Source organism: Oncorhynchus masou, chromosome 30 (genome assembly GCF_036934945.1).
Source record: "Oncorhynchus masou masou isolate Uvic2021 chromosome 30, UVic_Omas_1.1, whole genome shotgun sequence".
NCBI classification, from domain to species: domain Eukaryota; kingdom Metazoa; phylum Chordata; class Actinopteri; order Salmoniformes; family Salmonidae; genus Oncorhynchus; species Oncorhynchus masou.
Window position 1 is genome coordinate 19,228,749 of NC_088241.1, and position 14,672 is coordinate 19,243,420.

The 14,672-nt window shown below is 42.4% G+C and overlaps 1 protein-coding gene across 7 annotated transcripts in view; it reads left to right on the top strand.

Annotated features, from left to right (window-relative positions):
• Positions 1 to 14,672, top strand: part of LOC135522253 (myocyte-specific enhancer factor 2D homolog) — a 75,890-nt gene that overhangs the window by 40,909 nt on the left and 20,309 nt on the right. For 4 of the 7 annotated variants that reach the window (XM_064948333.1, XM_064948337.1, XM_064948336.1 and 1 more), the window contains exons 4-5: positions 7,186 to 7,323; positions 11,162 to 11,369. In XM_064948333.1, the coding sequence (XP_064804405.1) occupies positions 7,186 to 7,323; positions 11,162 to 11,369 (346 nt within the window). Of the gene's footprint in view, positions 1 to 6,960; positions 7,096 to 7,185; positions 7,324 to 11,161; positions 11,370 to 14,672 lie in introns of all 7 variants that reach the window. The other 3 variants (XM_064948335.1, XM_064948338.1, XM_064948339.1) reach the window with 1 other exon arrangement.

A 14,672-nucleotide genomic window follows, 5' to 3' on the forward strand; every position in this document is an offset into this window, starting at 1 on the left:
TTAAAATTGTATTTTATTTGTTATTTCATATTTTTTGATGTCTTCACTATTATTCTACAATGTAGAACATAGTAAAAATAAAGAAAAAAACAAACGAGTAGGTGTCCAAACTTTTGACTGGTTCTTTACGTACACACACACACTCACACTCAATATTCTTCACACAGTTGGGCATTCCTTCACTCTAGTACACAGCTGGGAGGTGATGCATATGTACACACACGGCTTCTCTCTGTGCTGCACGTGTTTTGTGTGTGTGTGTGTGTGTGTGTGTGTGTGTGTGTGTGTGTGTGTGTGTGTGTGTGTGTGTGTGTGTGTGTGTGTGTGTGTGTGTGTGTGTGTGTGTGTGTGTGTGTGTGTGTGTGTGGGCAGCCTGCCTCTCCTGCCAGAACGTGTTAATCCGCTTGACTGCAGATCCCAATCAGGGGCGAGGGAAGGCAAAACGAGGGAGAATGAGCTCTGAAGGAGGAAGGAGATGTATAGCCATGGAGAGGAAAGAGGAAGAAGAGGGGATGCCTTTTTTCTTAAACAGCTCAAAGAGGAAGATCTTCCCACTGCATGGCTTAAAGACTTTGTCACTTCCCCGATTCAAGGTCACGGTGAGAGGATCTCCTCACGACATGCGCCACAAAACTGCACTTGACAAGATTCCTTCTAAGTAATTGATTCCAATTAGAACATATAATTGCCCATCACTTTCCAATATGGAGGCTCACCACCAAAAGGGTTTTTGGGTAGAGGCCAGGGCCCTTTGGAACTGTCCTATCATAACGCTGATGGTTCCCTAGGAGGCGGGCCTCCCTCTGTTGCCCTGGCGATGCTCCCTACCTCGGGACTAATCCCATTTTGCCATGTCAACCAAATTCCTGGGACGTCCCCTAAGACCTGTCGTATCCCAGTATCCTGATCAGGACAGGGTCAATGGGGCCTTCTCCTTATCACGTGGCCTCCAAAGGTCACATGACGCACCATGATCGCCATGGAGACAGTAATAGGTTTAATGAGGATGCACCAGGGTGTGATGGTAAATGGCATCAAATCAGATTCAGTTTTTTGTTTTTGTTTAACAGGCACTTAGTCTGCATCATGTTTATTGTTGTTACTGCCAGGAACATTAATGTAGCAGGGTTGATTATTTAAGAGCAAATGAAAACCACATTTATTTTTTCATCATGGCAAGCTAAATAAATAGTGTGATTTGATGCCAGAGTTAAAATGAATCTCAATATTTTAAAGAGCTTATGCAGCATTATTCCAATTTTAGACTGTTAAATGCAACAGGATGTGATTGCAGACAGATCATATGGTCCTCCTCATATGCATACGTACACTGTCATCCTATGAGCTGCTATCTGACATGTGACACCCGGCAGATTCCAGACCATCCATATCCAATGAGGGCACCTCTGTACTCTGTGAGGAAGCAAGCCATCGGCCCCTCCTGAGATGGTGTGATAGAGGGGATCCATTAACCACATGTATAAGTAATAACACCCACTGCTGGCTATTGTGGTAATGGTGGAAGACATTCTTCAGGGATGTGCTACTGTCGAATGAATGGGGAGGATAAAGCCGGACAGAGCCGCTATGGCCACTCAGTTTCCCCGATGCAGCCACGTTAGTGATGTGTTCTTTGGCGGCCCAGTAGCGTAGTAAGCAGAGGCTTTAGTTGTGCTCTATCAGGATGCCCTGGGGGGCTCCATGTACCTGAATGCGGACAACTGCAAATGGGACGTGACATTACATTCTGCCTTTGTGGACAAGGGCCCCAGCCTGTACTGTTCACCACATACTTCCATTCGAAAGAGAGAGAGGAGGTAGAAAAGGAGAGATGGATGGCATTTTGAGAGCAAAAAATAGGATGGGAAGCTGTGGGAATAGGTCAACAGAGGAAGAGGGAGAGCAGGTAAAAAGAAGACGGGTGAGGAGAGAGATGGATAGACAGGAGATGGAGGAAAGTGAAGGCCGGATAAGAGGACTAAGGAGAGCAGCATAGTAAAACATGTGGGAGAATAGGAGGCTGAAGTGAGAGGACTGTATGGATTGATTATGAGATCCTGAGAGCGAGAAATTAATATAAATGGATGGAGTGGAAGGGAAGAGGGTGAAAGGTGAAGGAAAGCGAGAGATACAGCTGGAGTGAGAGACAAGGACCAAGTGACCACGAGAGAATGAAAGAGAGAGTGAGGGAGAGCAGGAGATGGGATGAGAGTGCCAGAGGGGGAGGGGCAGGGAAGCTCATAGCCCAGCCAGTCACTGCGTGTTGCTCTACAGGGGAATCTTACCCTGGCAACATAATAGAGGGCAGCACTTGAAAGATTGTGCCAGTGGGGGAGAGGTGCGGAGGGACCGGTGAACAGATGGAGCTGACTGAGACGAGCTGATCAGCTGACCTGTGTGTGTGTGTGTGTGTGTGTGTGTGTGTGTGTGTGTGTGTGTGTGTGTGTGTGTGTGTGTGTGTGTGTGTGTGTGTGTGTGTGTGTGTGTGTGTGTGTGTATGTGTCATTATATAGGACTGCCAGGTCCTATTGTCAGGGCAGTTTTGTATGTAGCGATTTTTGTTATGTTGACAGTCGGCTGCATATGTCCATGACTAACACGTCCCCCGCACAGACTTTTGTCACATGTTGTCATTGTTAGTTTTTAGCTTTTTAGGTCAGCACAGATGAACACGGATCATGTTTTCCATGAACAGTGGAGAATAAACAGTATGGTGGCTGAACAGTGTCAGGAAATTCTAGTGTCTAATTTGATCAGTGCACTGATTTTGAATTGATATGCCTCAACAGAGAAATCGGGTACTGATGGAAGAATCATCTCCATGTGGGTGGAATGTGGAATGTATTTCATAATGTGTGCAATAATATGGATATAATATATACTATATATTTTGGATATCATACTTTACATTATGGATAATAGTATTGGCATCACATTTAAAGTGAATTTGATCTGTATTGGGGGGTTTAGCTCAGTAAACCTGGATTTAACTTCACAGTTGGGTAGCTAATGACTGCGTTCGTTTTTTTACGTCTTTTATTCTCTCTGCCTCTCAGCTTGGCATTGAATTTCATGGTATTGAGTCATCCTCACTACACAGAGAACAGTGATCGTCCCTAGTGGGTGTCCTGGAGAACATCCACTTATCTACTAATCAAACCTCCCATCAGGCAGCACTCACTGTATGGCGGATAATACAGTCATCTCTCTGCCACACAGTACTGTAGATACCCATTTATTTATGTTGCTTTACTTAAAAACACATTCCCCTTTTCTATATAGAATACAACTGAATAGTACATCTGTCGTGTAGAAGAATTTGCCACACTCTAGGTTAGAATTCATTTTTCTAGTGTCGGAATCTGGTTTGCTGTTTGGTCCAGATCCCACTGGCAAAGCTACTTACAGTAAAGCATGTTTCCAGAATAATGCCAAAACAAGACCCTTTCCACTGTGCATTAGAGCTGAAATGGCCTGACTGCTCTAGCTCTGTGGCTGGTGGTGTGCTTCCGTTTCACCCCCTACCCTTTACCTTTGCTCAATGGCTTTTGTTGGCGTGACGCTTCACATCAATTTAGACGTGCTCAAATATCGGAGCTGACAGATGAAAAAACACATTGATGTGCCCTTAAACAAGGCACTTAACTCCAGGAGCGCCATACTACTATGGCTGACCCTACATCTATCCGGTGTATGTGACAAGGAAATATATACAGTACCAGTCAAAAGTTTGGACACACCTACTTATTCCAGGGTTTTTCTCTATTTTTACTATTTTCTACATTGTAGAATAATAGTGAAGACATCAAAACTATGAAATAACATACCAAAAAAGTGATAAACAAATGAAAATATATTTTAGATTCTTCAAAGTAGCCACTCTTTGCACAGTCTTGGCATTCTCTAAACCAGCTTCATGAGGTAGTCACCTGGAATGCTTTTCCCACAGTCTTGAAGGAGTTCCCAAACATGCTGAGCATTTGTTTTCCTTCACTCAGAGGTCCCCAAACCATCTCAATTGGGTTGAGGTCGGGTGATTGTGGAGGCCAGGTCATCTGATGCAGCTCTCCATCACTCTCCGTCTTGGTCAAATAGCCCTTATACAGCCTGGAGGTGTGTTTTGGGTCATTGTCCTGTTGAAAACAAATGATAGTCCCGCTAAGCGCAAACCAGATGGGATGGCGTAACATTGCAGAATGCTGTGGTAGCCATGCTGGTTAAGTGTGCCTTGAATTCCAAATAAATCACTGACAGTGTCACCAGAAAAGCACCCCCACACCATCACCTCAATGCTTAACGGTGGGAACCACACATGCGGAGATCATCAGTTCATCTACTCTGCGTCTCACAAAGACACCAAAAATCTCAAATTTGGACTCATAAGACCAAAGGACAGACTTTCACCGGTCTAATGTCCATTGCTCGTGTTTCTTGTCCCAAGCAAGTCTCTTCTTATTATTGGTGTCCTTTAGTAGTGGTTTCTTTGCAGAAATTCTTCTATGAACGGCCAACTCTGATGTAATGCTGATGTGATGTGTTACTTGAACTCTGTGAAGCATTTATTTGGGCTGCAATCTGAGGTGCAGTTAATTGCCGATTTATGAGGCTGGTAATGCTAATGAACTTGTCCTCTGCTGCAGAGGTCATTCTTGGTCTTCCTTCCTCTGGCGGTCCTCATGAGAGTCAGTTTCATCAGAGCGCTTGATGTTTTTTGCGACAAATAGCCCTATCTTCCCACAAAACACACACAAATCACCAGTCTCAATGTCAGCAGTGAAGAGGTGACTCCGGGATGCTGGCCTTCTAGGCAGAGTTACTCTGTACAGTGTCTGTGTTCTTTTTCCCATCTTAATCTTTCCTCTTCACTGTTGAGACTGGTGTTTTTAATGAAGCTGCCAGTTGAGGACTTGTGAGGTGTCTGTTTCTCAAACTAGACTGTCTAATGTACTTGTCCTCTTGCTCAGTTGTGCACCGGGGCCTCCCAAACCTCTTTCTATTCTGGTTAGAGCCAGTTTGGGCTGTTCTGTGAAAGGAGTAATACACAGTATTGTCTTAGGTCAGTTAGGATCACCACTTTATTTTAAGAATGTGAAATGTAAGAATAATAGTAGAGAGAATGATTTATTTCAGCTTTTATGTCTTTCATTACATTCCCAGAGGGTTAGAAGTTTACCTACACTCAATTAGTATTTGGTAGCATTGCCTTTTAAATTGTTTAACTTGGGTCAAATGTTTCAGGTAGCCTTCCACAACCTTCCCACAATAAGTCGGGTGAATTTTGGCCCATTCCTACTGACAGAGCTGGTGTAACTGAGTCAGGTTTGTAGGCCTCTTTCAGTTCTGTCCACATATTTTCTATAGGATTGAGGTCAGGGCTTTGTGATGGCCACTCCAATACCTTGACTTTGAAAGAAGTTTGCTTGGAGTCATAGTTCATTTGGAAGACCCATTTGCAACCAAGCTTTAACTTCCTGACTGATGACTTGAATGTTACTTCAATATATCCACATAATTGTCAGCCTCATGACGCCGTCTATTTTATGAAGTGCACCAAACCCTCCTACAGCAAAGCACCCCCACAACATGATGCTGCCACCCCCGTGCTTCACGGTTGGGATGGTGATCTTCGGCTTGCAAGCCTCCCCCTTTTTCCTCCAAACATAACGATGGTCATTATGGCCAAACAGTTCTATTTTCATTTCATCAGACCAGAGGACATTTCTCCAAAAAGTACGATCTTTGTCCCCATGTGCAGTTGCAAATCGTAGTCTGGCTTTTTTATGGCGGTTTTGGAGCCGTGTCTTCTTCCTTGCTGAGCGTCCTTTCAGGTTATGTCAATATAGGACTCATTTTACTGTGGATATAGATACTTTTGTACCTGTTTCCTCCAGCATCTTCACAAGGTCCTTTACTGTTGTTCTGGGATTGATTTGCACTTTTCACACCAAAGTACGTTCATCTCTAGGAGACAGAACGCGTCTCCTTCCTGAGCGGTATGATGGCTGCATGGTCACATGGTGTTTATACTTGCGTACTATTGTTTGTACAGATGAACATGGTACATTCAGGCATTTGGAAATTGCTCCCAAGGATGAACCGGACTTGTGGAGGTCTACAATACTTTCTGAGGTCTTGGCTAATTTATTTTGATTTCCCATGATGTCAAGCAAAGAGGCACTGAGTTTGAAGGTAGGCCTTGAAATACACCCACAGGTACACCTCCAATTGACCTAAATGATGTCAATTAGCCTATCAGAAGCTTCTAAAGCCATGACATCATTTTCTGGAATTTTCCAAGCTGTTTATATGCACAGTCAATTTAGTCTATGTCAACTTCTGACCCACTGGAATTGTGATACAGTGAAAATAATCTGTCTGTAAACAATTGTTGGAAAAATTACTTGTGTCATGCACAAAGTAGATGTCCTAACTGACTTTCCAACTTTCCTAGTTTATTAACAAGAAATTTGTGGAGTGGTTAAAAAACTAATTTTAATGCTCCAACCTAAGTGTATGTAAACTTCTGACTTCAACTGTATATATATATATATATATATATATATATATATATATATATATATATATATATATATATATATATATATATATATATATATATATATAAAGAACGTTTTGTTATAAATTGTTATCATTGTCCAGTAATAATGCCTTATTTCAGACATCTTTGTTGATTTGTGTAGAGTAGACCTTTGAAGGTGGTTAGCTTCGAAACGATGGTCATAGATGCTGACCTTCCTGGAATGGATCGATGTTATATATTATCTGAGGCTCAGAATCATGTTACTGGTCTTGTTCGAATGCCATCGCTGTTCTTTTCTTTATCATTATTAGAATTTAAATGGTGGTACAGTCTGGATGATGGGTGTTGTTGACGTAATTGTGTCTGAAAATGAAATGTTTTCCTCCTTCCTCTGCTTCTTCTTCCTCTAACCGCTTCAGACGTTGCGAAAGAAAGGCTTTAATGGTTGCAACAGCCCTGAGCCAGACGGCGACGACTCCATCGACCAAAGCCCGTTAAACGACGACAAGTACCGCAAGAACGAGGACCTGGATATCCTGTTCAAGCGCTATGGCGTGAGTACCATCGTCCTCTCGTCACGTTCTCTAACTTCCCTCTCTCTCCTCTCCTCTCTCTCTCTCTGTTGTGGGAACAAACGGACCAAGGCTCTGAACAAGAAAGAGCACCGGGACTCAGAGAGCCCAGACCCTGAGGAGCCCTTCTCCCTCACCCCCCACACTGAGGAGAAATACAAAAAAATTGACGAGGAGTTTGATAAAATGATGCAGAGCTATAGGCTGTCAGTGAGTACCGTGAGCAGTACTGCAACTGCTGTGTTACCTGGACTGGATTTTACCCAGATCTGGTTGCAGACAGCAACCCAAATACTCACAGAGCACCCATCCACTCCCCTCCATTTCTCACCCTCCCCCCCCTGATCGTGTGTGCCCGGGCAAGGGCAAGGAGGTTAGGGCGCGGAGCTCAACAGTCTGAGTGGTCGCAGCCAACCATTTAGGAAGTAATCGTAAAGACTTCATAAACATGACATAACCGGTCTCAGGAGTCATTCATAAGCTATTGGCAGATTTCATAAAGACTACATAAAAGTGCCATAGCAAACGGGGCATAACGTATTCAAAGCAATAGATCTCATTATGCGTTGTCACCCCTTTGTTAGAGTGAGAAGAATCGTACAAATGAATGCTTTTCAAGGGTGTTAGTTTTACAGATAAAGTGTGACCATCTAGGTTGGGAAAGGCCGTTCCTCATTTTCCAGGGTGTCAGTCAGACACTCTCCAGGGCTGCCTTATAATTGGCACGCTGCCACGGTTTATCGCCTCTTTTATTCCTCTCTCCGGTGCCAATTTTTTTATGATTCATTATTTTCCACCAGGGCTCAGTAATGTCATTAACGTCAGTTTAATGAGAAGCACTCAATTTACAACCAGGCCTCCTGTCTGATCTGGCCTCCCTATTGGTCACGAGGGATGGGACTTTGGCCCGAGTAGAACTCGATAGACAATGTGAAGGACTTTACTGCTCACAGGATGAGCTGAACTGGAGATATACACACCTATCCCTGATTTAAGCCCTGGTTTCTTAGAATGTATTATACAACATGTACTACAATGTATTACATAATCTGCATTATGTAGGATATTGTCACTAAAACAACAAAAACAATGTTGATGGAAAGGTTTTGTTATCCAAAACTGATAATATTATCACACAACCAACCACTCAGTTACATTGAAGCAGCAGTTCAGCAAAAAAGTTGAATGTCTCTCTATCGAATCAATTCAGTAAATACCGCTCATTTAACTAAGCCTTATCTCCAACACTTTGATGTTTGTGGTGAGCTGAAATGGCTCCTAAAAGCATTTCTGAGTAGAAAGAAGAAAAATAGAATTCAATCTGCTACCCCCTGGAGAGTGTAGCTCCCACCCCAGTCGATTGGAAGCAAGCAAGCCCCCATCCCCCACCTTGCCCGGCACACCTTTCACAGGGCGCACTGTTGCAAACGGAAGCATACAGCACCAATCTCCCTCAACAGCATCATAATCCACCAACATAACAGCTAGGGGGCTGGGATATACACGCTTAATCCCACTCGTACTGCAATCCCCGGAGTCAAGTAGAAGGCCCTAGGGAGCTTAGGGAGGCGAGCTATACAGTCTACAGGCATGTACAGAATTATAAGGAAAGACTGGAACTTGCCAATTGGTGACACAGCTGATGTAGCTTTTCAGATTTAAGTGATGTTACTTGATATTGTTTGCAATGTTATGCGTTTCCTGTTGTTTTTTTAAATAGGCTGTCACTGTCAAATTTGTACTAAAAAGAGAGACACATTTTGTTTATTTCTCTGTCTATTGAAGTTATTTTAGAAATGTTTAAAGCACTCGTTTTCCCTCCTGTATTCCAACAATACTAAGATTAAAGCTGAGCATTATTTTTGTATAACGATTCAATCTAATTGCATTTTACAGTGTATTCACTCGTGAGATCAACATTGTAGTCAAATGTCAAGGACTTTAAAGGTCAACGGAACGTTGTTTGAAAGTTGTTTTTGTGGTTTTAATCCATCACTGCTAACAAATAGGATGAGACATTTCCTAAAGTTGAAAGGGAACTTTCAAAGGCTTCTAGGACAAGAGGGAGGGAAGGAAAGTAGGGCATGAGTTTAATTCATTCTGATACCCTCGCATCTAGGAAATACACCAATGTAGCGCTCCGCTGAGAAAAATAGGTTCATTTTTTGTTATGCCGTTGGAGGCCTTGAGCTGCCTTCAACGAGCCCACTTAGCCCGAGGAAAAGCTGAATGACTATTATTTATCCAATATGATTCATTTTAGTGCCTTTGTAATGCCATGTACTTGACACAATGAATGAGCCACTCTACTCTAATATTAAGATTATGCCCACTGGCAGTTATCTGACCTAAAGTAGCAATACCACTGAATAACTTGTTATCCAAGAGACATCTGACCAAATGGCACAGCACAGTTTAGTGTACAACAGTGTAGTATTCAACAGTATTTTAATGAGATAAGTGTATGTAGGGAGTGCTGTCCCAGTGCTGTATGCTCCACGTTTCCACACCTCTGCCCCCTCACACTAACCTCACCGCCATCCTTCCATCCCTCCACCCATCCATCTCTCCCTCCTCTCTGCCTGGCTAGTGTGCAGTGCTGTAACCTTCTGCCTTATATTGTAGACTACCTCCCCAGATTCCAGAACTAGCCACCAGCATGCCCAGTAGGTTTACCCATTTGGTCTTTCTCTGTCTTTCTCTTTATTTCCCTTTCGCTCTTCTTTTTCTCTCCCCTACCCTCTCTCACTCTTTCTTTCTTTCTTTCTCTGCCTCCCTCTGTTTCTGGTGCTCTGGGATTTGAGACATCTCTATTATTGTGGAGTCCAAGGCAGATTGGTTTTGTCACCATAGTCCCCTGAACATTGTTGCCATATGCAGCATATTGAGGGAAGTTGCGTACGTGACATGACACCCTCACGGGTCTTATGGGTCAGAGGAGCTACAGCACTAGTGACAGCCCGGATGCCTTTCTGTCTTTACGTTACCTAGCACTCTTGTTGTTTGTCACTAGAACAGGATAATGCAGACACAGACTACTACTCAGTCTACTAAAATGCTATAAAGAAAGGAAAAGGACACACTTCGTCTCCCCACATTGACAAATGGTTTGTCACAAGAATGACAGGACTCTTATCAGATTATGTCAGATACAATACAAAACACACAATACCAAAACAACTTAGTCCTCCCTGCTCCCCTTTCTTCCCCTGTATAACATCACACACACATCCCAGATGTAAACTTGTGGAATACACTGTAGGCTAACGGGAAGGAAGGTCGATAGGATGGACAGAGTAGAGCATCTTCTTTCTCTCTTTTTAAACTGGGTCCCACTCAGCACATACAGTACCAGGCCACGCTTGGCCCATATTCTATATATAGAGGCCCTGCCTGCTTTCTGCCATGATGAGGAACAGGGTGAAATGGGTTACAGGCAGAAGAGTGGACAACCCTGGCCTGGGTCCTGTCTCTGACTAGGACCTGGTGTTGGGCTGGGTCACACGGCTAGTATTATTTAACTGACTTGGGACCTGTTCAAAGCTATTTGCTAACTACACTTCTTATACTTTAAGAAAGCACTCCTTGATACTTTAGAGAATGTTTTAGTGGCTAGTTATATACATTTGTAAGGGTAAACATTTACTTCCAGGTAAAAGTAAGCAAATTAGCAGTCAACTTCTCAGGTTGAGGCTACATATCAGATACTCAAAGTTCCAAGATATGTGCAAAAAAACTATTTTTTTCTCCAATGGTTTCTCTTCAATTTTCCCTGCAATTAAAGATACTATATGACATGTCACCAATAACCAATGCAATAACAATCCCATGTAGCTTTTATGATGTACACATAATCTTGCATGTGATCTGAAAGCAAACACTTTTTCAGCTTCTTATTTCCACAAGTCAGTTTGCATGCTAACAAATCTTGTGCGATAGTATGTGTGTGTTCTTGTGCATGCACATGCTTCTGAGAGTGTGTTTAACATTATACATGTGCCAATCGTGGGTTTAAATTTCTAAGCCCCTCTTCCTGTCTCTCCTCCAGTCAGCCGTCCCACAGCCCACTTTCTCCATGCCCGTCACGGTGCCAGTGTCCAATCAGAATGCTCTCCAGTTCAGTAACTCTGGCGGCCTGGTAACCACCTCCTTCATCACCTCCACCCTCACAGACCCCCGCCTGCTTTCGCCACAGCAACCATCTCTCCAGAGGAACACTGGGTCTCCAGGGTTACCACAGCGACCGGCCAGCGCAGGTAAGGAACAGAGTGGACAGTGCTTAATGGTTGACTTCATCACAAGTTCAAGTTTTATTTGTCACATGCACAAGTACAGTGATATACTTAACTTTCAAGCCCTACACAACAGTGCAGTAATATTGAACTAATAATACAAAATAAAAAACAGGAGAAATAAAAAATAAGAGGAAGCTATATACAGGTGCAGTGCCAATACAAAATGTGCAGGGATACTGGAGTATTTGAGATGTACTGTACATGTAGGCAGGGATATGTATGGCATAAGATGTGTGTGTGCGCAAGAGTGTAAATGAAGGTGTGATAGGAGGTTTATACAAAACATTAACTTCTTGCGTCGAGCAATCCCGGATCCGGGATCCTATTTATAGCCTCAAGCTCATTAGCATAACGCAACGTTAACTATTCATGAAAATCGTAAATGAAATTAAATAAATATATTTGCTCTCAAGCTTAGACTTTTGTTAACAACACAGTCATCTCAGATTTTCAAAATATGCTTTTCAACCATAGCTAAACAAGCATTTGTGTAAGAGTATTGATAGCTAGCATAGCTATAAGCCTAGAATTCAGCCAGCAACATTTTCACAAAAACAAGAAAATCATTCAAATAAAATCATTTACCTTTGAAGAACTTCAGATGTTTTCAATGAGGAGACTCTCAGTTAGATAGCAAATGTTCAGTTTTTCAAAAAATATTATTTGTGTAGGACAAATCGCTCCATTTTGTTCACGTTTGGCTATGAAAAAAACCTTTATCCAGTTATAGCCTCAAGCTCATTAGCATAATGTAACGTTAACTATTTATGAAAATCGCAAATTAAATGAAATAAATATGCCATCTCTCAAGCTTTGCCTTTTCTTAACAACACTGTCATCTCAGATTTTCAAAATATGCTTTTCAAGCATAGCAAAACAAGCATTTGTGTAAGAGTATTGATAGCTAGCATAGCATTTAGCGTAGCATTTAGTGGGCAACATTTGCACAAAAACCAGAAAAGGATTCAAATAAAATCATTTACCTTTGAAGAACTTCGGATGTTTTCAATGAGGAGACTCTCAGTTACATAGCAAATGTTCAGTTTTTCCTGAAAGATTCTTTGTGTTGGAGAAATCGCTCCGTTTTGTACATCACGTTTGGGTACCAAAAAAAAACAAAAATGCAGTCATCAAAACGGCGAACTTTTTTCCAAATTAACTCCATAATATCGACTGAAACACGGCAAACGCTGTTTAGAATCAATCCTCAAGGTGTTTTTCACATATCTCTTCATTGATATATCGTTCGTGGAAGCCTGCTTTCTTCTCTGAATCCCATGGAAAAATACTTGCAGCTGAGGTTTGCGCACCAATTTTGGCGCAGGACACCGGGCGGACACCTGGTAAATGTGGTCTCTTATGGTCAATCTTCCAATGATATGCCTACAAATACGTCACAATGCTGCAGACACCTTGGGGAAACGTTAGATCGGGCAGGCTCATTCCTTGCGCATTCACAGCCATATAAGGAGACAATGAAAAACAGAGCCTCAAAAATCCTGCTCATTTCCTGTTTGAAGTTTCATCTTGGTTTCGCCTGTAGCATCAGTTCTGGGGCACTCACAGATAATATCTTTGCAGTTTTGGAAACGTCAGAGTGTTTTCTTTCCAAAGCTGTCAATTATATGCATAGTCGAGCATCTTTTTGTGACAAAATATTGCGCTTAAAACGGGCACGTTTTTCTATCCAATGATGAAATAGCACCCCTATAGATTCAAGAGGTTAATACCACCATCCTCAAACGGAAGGTGGAGGAGTGCAAGGTCTCTGACATCCACCAGCTCCGTGATGTTGTCATGGAGGAGTGGAAGAGGACTCCAGTCGCAACCTGTGAAGCTCTGGTGAACTCCATGCCCAAGAGGGTTAAGGCAGTGCTGGAAAATGATAGTGGCCACACAAAATATTGACATTTTGGGCCCAGTTTGGACATTTTCACTTAAGAGTGTACTCACTTTTGTTGCCAGAGGTTTAGTTTAGTTTAATGGCTGTGTGTTGAGTTATTTTGAGGGGGCAGCAAATTTACACTGTTCTATAAGCTGTACACTCACTACAATGTGATTTTCTGGACTTTTTAAATTTTATATATATATATACACACACACACACACACACACACACACACACACACACACACACACACACACACACACACACACACACACACACACACACACACACACACACACACACACACACACACAGTGGGGCAAAAAAGTATTTAGTCAGCCACCAATTGTGCAAGTTCTCCCACTTAAAAAGATGGGAGGCCTGTAATTTGCAAATACAGTGACTTGCGAAAGTATTCGGCCCCCTTGAACTTTGCGACCTTTTGCCACATTTCAGGCTTCAAACATAAAGATATAAAACTGTATTTTTTTGTGATGAATCAACAACAAGTGGGACACAATCATGAAGTGGAACAACATTTATTTCAAACTTTTTTAACAAATCAAAAACTGAAAAATTAGGCATGCAACATTATTCAGCCCCTTTACTTTCAGTGCAGCAAACTCTTTCCAGAAGTTCAGTGAGGATCTCTGAATGATCCAATGTTGACCTAAATGACTAATGATGATAAATACAATCCACCTGTGTGTAATCAAATCTCTGTATAAATGCACCTGCACTGTGATAGTCTCAGAGGTCCGTTAAAAGCGCAGAGAGCATCATGAAGAACAAGGAACACACCAGGCAGGTCCGAGATACTGTTGTGAAGAAGTTTAAAGCCGGATTTGGATACAAAAAGATTTCCCAAGCTTTAAACATCCCAAGGAGCACTGTGCGATAGTATTGAAATGGAAAATCAGACCACTGCAAATCTACCAAGACCTGGCCGTCCCTCTAAACTGTCAGCTCATACAAGGAGAAGACTGATCAGAGATGCAGCCAAGAGGCCCATGATCACTCTGGATGAACTGCAGAGATCTACAGCTGAGGTGGGAGACTCTGTCCATAGGACAACAATCAGTCGTATATTGCACAAATCTGGCATTTATGGAAGAGTGGCAAGAAGAAAGCCATTTCTTAAAGATATCCATAAAAAGTGTTGTTTAAAGTTTGCCACAAGCCACCTGGGAGACACACCAAACATGTGGAAGAAGGTGCTCTGGTCAGATCAAACCAAACTTGAACTTTTTGGCAACAATGCAAAACGTTATGTTTGGCGTAAAAGCAACACAGCTCATCACCCTGAACATACCATCTCCACTGTCAAACATGGTGGTGGCAGCATCATGGTTTGGGCCTGCTTTTCTTCAGCAGGG